General features: G+C 36.8%; 1 protein-coding gene across 1 annotated transcript; it reads left to right on the top strand.

Annotated features, from left to right (window-relative positions):
- The first annotated feature begins 276 nt into the window (after nucleotides 1-276).
- On the top strand, nucleotides 277-2,495 carry LOC101021411 (taste receptor type 2 member 45-like). The gene has a single exon (XM_031651120.1). The coding sequence runs from the start codon at nucleotides 627-629 to the stop codon at nucleotides 1,584-1,586; it is 960 nt and encodes a 319-aa protein (XP_031506980.1). The 5' UTR covers nucleotides 277-626; the 3' UTR covers nucleotides 1,587-2,495.
- Nucleotides 2,496-2,709: the final 214 nt, after the last annotated feature.

The following is a 2,709-nucleotide window of genomic DNA, read 5'->3' as shown; positions in this document are numbered from 1 at the left end:
TTTAAGGTCAGGATATTCAAGCAATCACAAGCAGTGACATTACATTGAGTGGTGAAGCCAGCTGGACTCCCTGGGTGGAGTGAAGAATTGGAGAACTTCTCCGTAGTTAGCAAGGGGATTGTAAAATGCACCAATCACCACTCTGTAAAAACGCACCGATCAGCACTCTGTAGCTGGCCAGAGGATTGTAATGCACCAATCAGTGCTCTGTAAAACTCACCAATCATTGCTCTGTAAAATGCACCAATCAGCACTCTGCAAAATGCACCAGTCTGTGGGATCCTAAAAGTAGCCAATTGTTGGGAGAATTGAAAAAAGGGCACTCTGATAGGACAGAAATGGAACATGGGAGGGGACAAATAAGGGAATAAACCGGGCCTCCCCAGCCGGCAGCAACAGCTCCCTCAGGTCCCGTACCATGCTGTGGAAGCTTTGTCCTTTTGCTCTTCATGATAAACCTTGCTACTGCTCACTCTTTGGGTCTCTGCCGTCTTTAAGAGCTGTAACACTCTCTGCGAAGGTCCGCAGCTCCATTCTTGAAGTCAGCGAGATTACGAACCCACCTGCAGGAACCAACTCTGGACACATTACCAGCATTTTTAAAATTTCTTTTTGTCTGTTCGGACATGATAACTTTTCTACCCATCATTTTTTCCATTCTAGTAGTGGTTACATTTATTATTGGAAATTGTGCTAATGGCTTCATAGCATTGGTAAATTCCACTGAGTGGGTCAAGAGACAAAAGATCTCCTTTGCTGACCAAATTCTCACTGCTCTGGCGGTCTCCAGAATTGGTTTGCTCTGGGTGCTATTATTAAATTGGTATTCAATTGTGTTGAATCCAGCTTTTTATCGTGTAGAGGTAAGAATTACCACTTATAATGTCTGGGCAGTAACCAGCCATTTCAGCAACTGGCTTGCTACTAGCCTCAGCATATTTTATTTGCTTAAGATTGCCAATTTCTCCAGCCTTATTTTTCTTCACTTAAAGAGGAGAGTTAAGAGTGTCATTCTGGTGATGCTGTTGGGGCCTTTGCTGGTTTTGGCTTGTCATCTTTTTGTGATAAATATGAATGCGATTGTACAGACAAAAGAATATGAAGGAAACATGACTTGGAAGATCAAATTGAGGAGGACAATGTTCCTTTCAGATACGGCTATAACCATGGTAGCAAACTTAGTACCCTTTACTCTGACTCTGATATCTTTTCTGCTGTTAACCTGTTCTCTGTGTAAACATCTCAAGAAGATGCAGCTTCATGGTAGAGGATCTCAAGATCCCAATACCAAGGTCCACATAAAAGCTTTGCAAACTGTGATTTCCTTCCTCTTGTTATGTGCCATTTACTTTGTGTGCGTAACCATATCAGTTTGGAGTTTTCAGACTCTAGATAATAACCCTGTCTTCATGATTTGTGAAGCTATTACATTCAGCTATCCTTCAGCCCACCCATTCATCCTGATTTGGGGAAACAAGAAGCTAAAGCAGACTTTTCTTTCAGTTTTGTGGAATGTGAGGTACTGGGTGAAAGGACAGAAGCTTCATCTCCATAGATTCACGAGAGGGCCATTGTGTGTCTTCTAGCAGAAAACAAACTGGTGGTGTATGGAACATTTTCATATTTCTTACTGTGTTTTCTGTAATGTATGTGTATGAGTAATTTCCAAACCTATACCTAGAAAAGTCTTTTACCTAAAGTTAGTCTAAAAAAGTATATATATGTGTGACTGTGTTTATGTATGTATGAAAAACTTAAGAACATTGACAATAACATACTCTTTTCTGTTTTTTCACATGAACTGCCAAAGTATACAAAATATGATTAAAAATCTTCAGAATTATGAAGCCACGTTTATTTCATGCATGTATTTTATGTTTCATTTGTAGAATTTATGTCTGATTTTAATTGTTAAGAACTAACAGCTTATCTCGGGAAAAATGTTGCTGTTTTCTATTGTTATTTGAGCCACAAAAATATACCACAGTGTGCTTAGAATTCATTGTTTGAACCTCTAACTTATTGGATGGTAATGTCATTCAATTCTAAATCAATAATGAGGATGTCTCCTCGGGGTTTTAGTCCATTATGAATTCCTATTTTATGTTTAGTAAAAAGCAAACAGAATTATTATTAGAAAACAACGCACCCAATAAAATTCGAGTACAAGCATATGTAGAGTAAATTTCGTCTATATCTACCATGAGCTGTACTGAGGAATATTAGATGTCATACAAGTATGCGAACAGCTTAGATAAAAATCTCTTTGATAATAAAGGGATTAAAAATCATGATCATGATCTTGATTGCTATTATCTGTTTCCGTATGCAGTTAGAAACCTCATTTCATTCAGCTTTTGAATTGAAGAAAAGATCTTTTTGAAGTCGAGATGTGATGTAAACTATTTTACTATTTTTTCTAAAGCACTTCTAAGCCCCTGAATTGCTAATTATATCCTTATCTTCCGTTTATAAAATTCTTCCTAAACTTCACATAAGAGAACTCAAATTTTCTCTTTTCTAAAAAAAAAAACCAATCAATGAAAAAAGTATAGAAATTACGGAAAATAATTCAGTGAAACTTTTTGTAAATGTTAAAATAGTATCTATGAAATCTCTGTATTAATTATGGGGTGTGCCTTTAAGTTGTACTTTTGTTGTCAATGATGAAAGTGTTTTGACATATTCATTAATAGAAAGTACTATTAT

The sequence above is a fragment of the Papio anubis genome, chromosome 9 (genome assembly GCF_008728515.1).
Source record: "Papio anubis isolate 15944 chromosome 9, Panubis1.0, whole genome shotgun sequence".
Lineage (NCBI taxonomy): Eukaryota > Metazoa > Chordata > Mammalia > Primates > Cercopithecidae > Papio > Papio anubis.
Note: the sequence above shows the minus strand (reverse complement) of the source record. Positions and strands in the feature narration are given on the sequence as shown.

What these genes read in the sequence shown, in the direction of transcription:
- LOC101021411 (XM_031651120.1), top strand. Translation starts at nt 627, where the DNA reads ATGATAACTTTTCTACCCATCATTTTTTCCATTCTAGTAGTGGTTACA.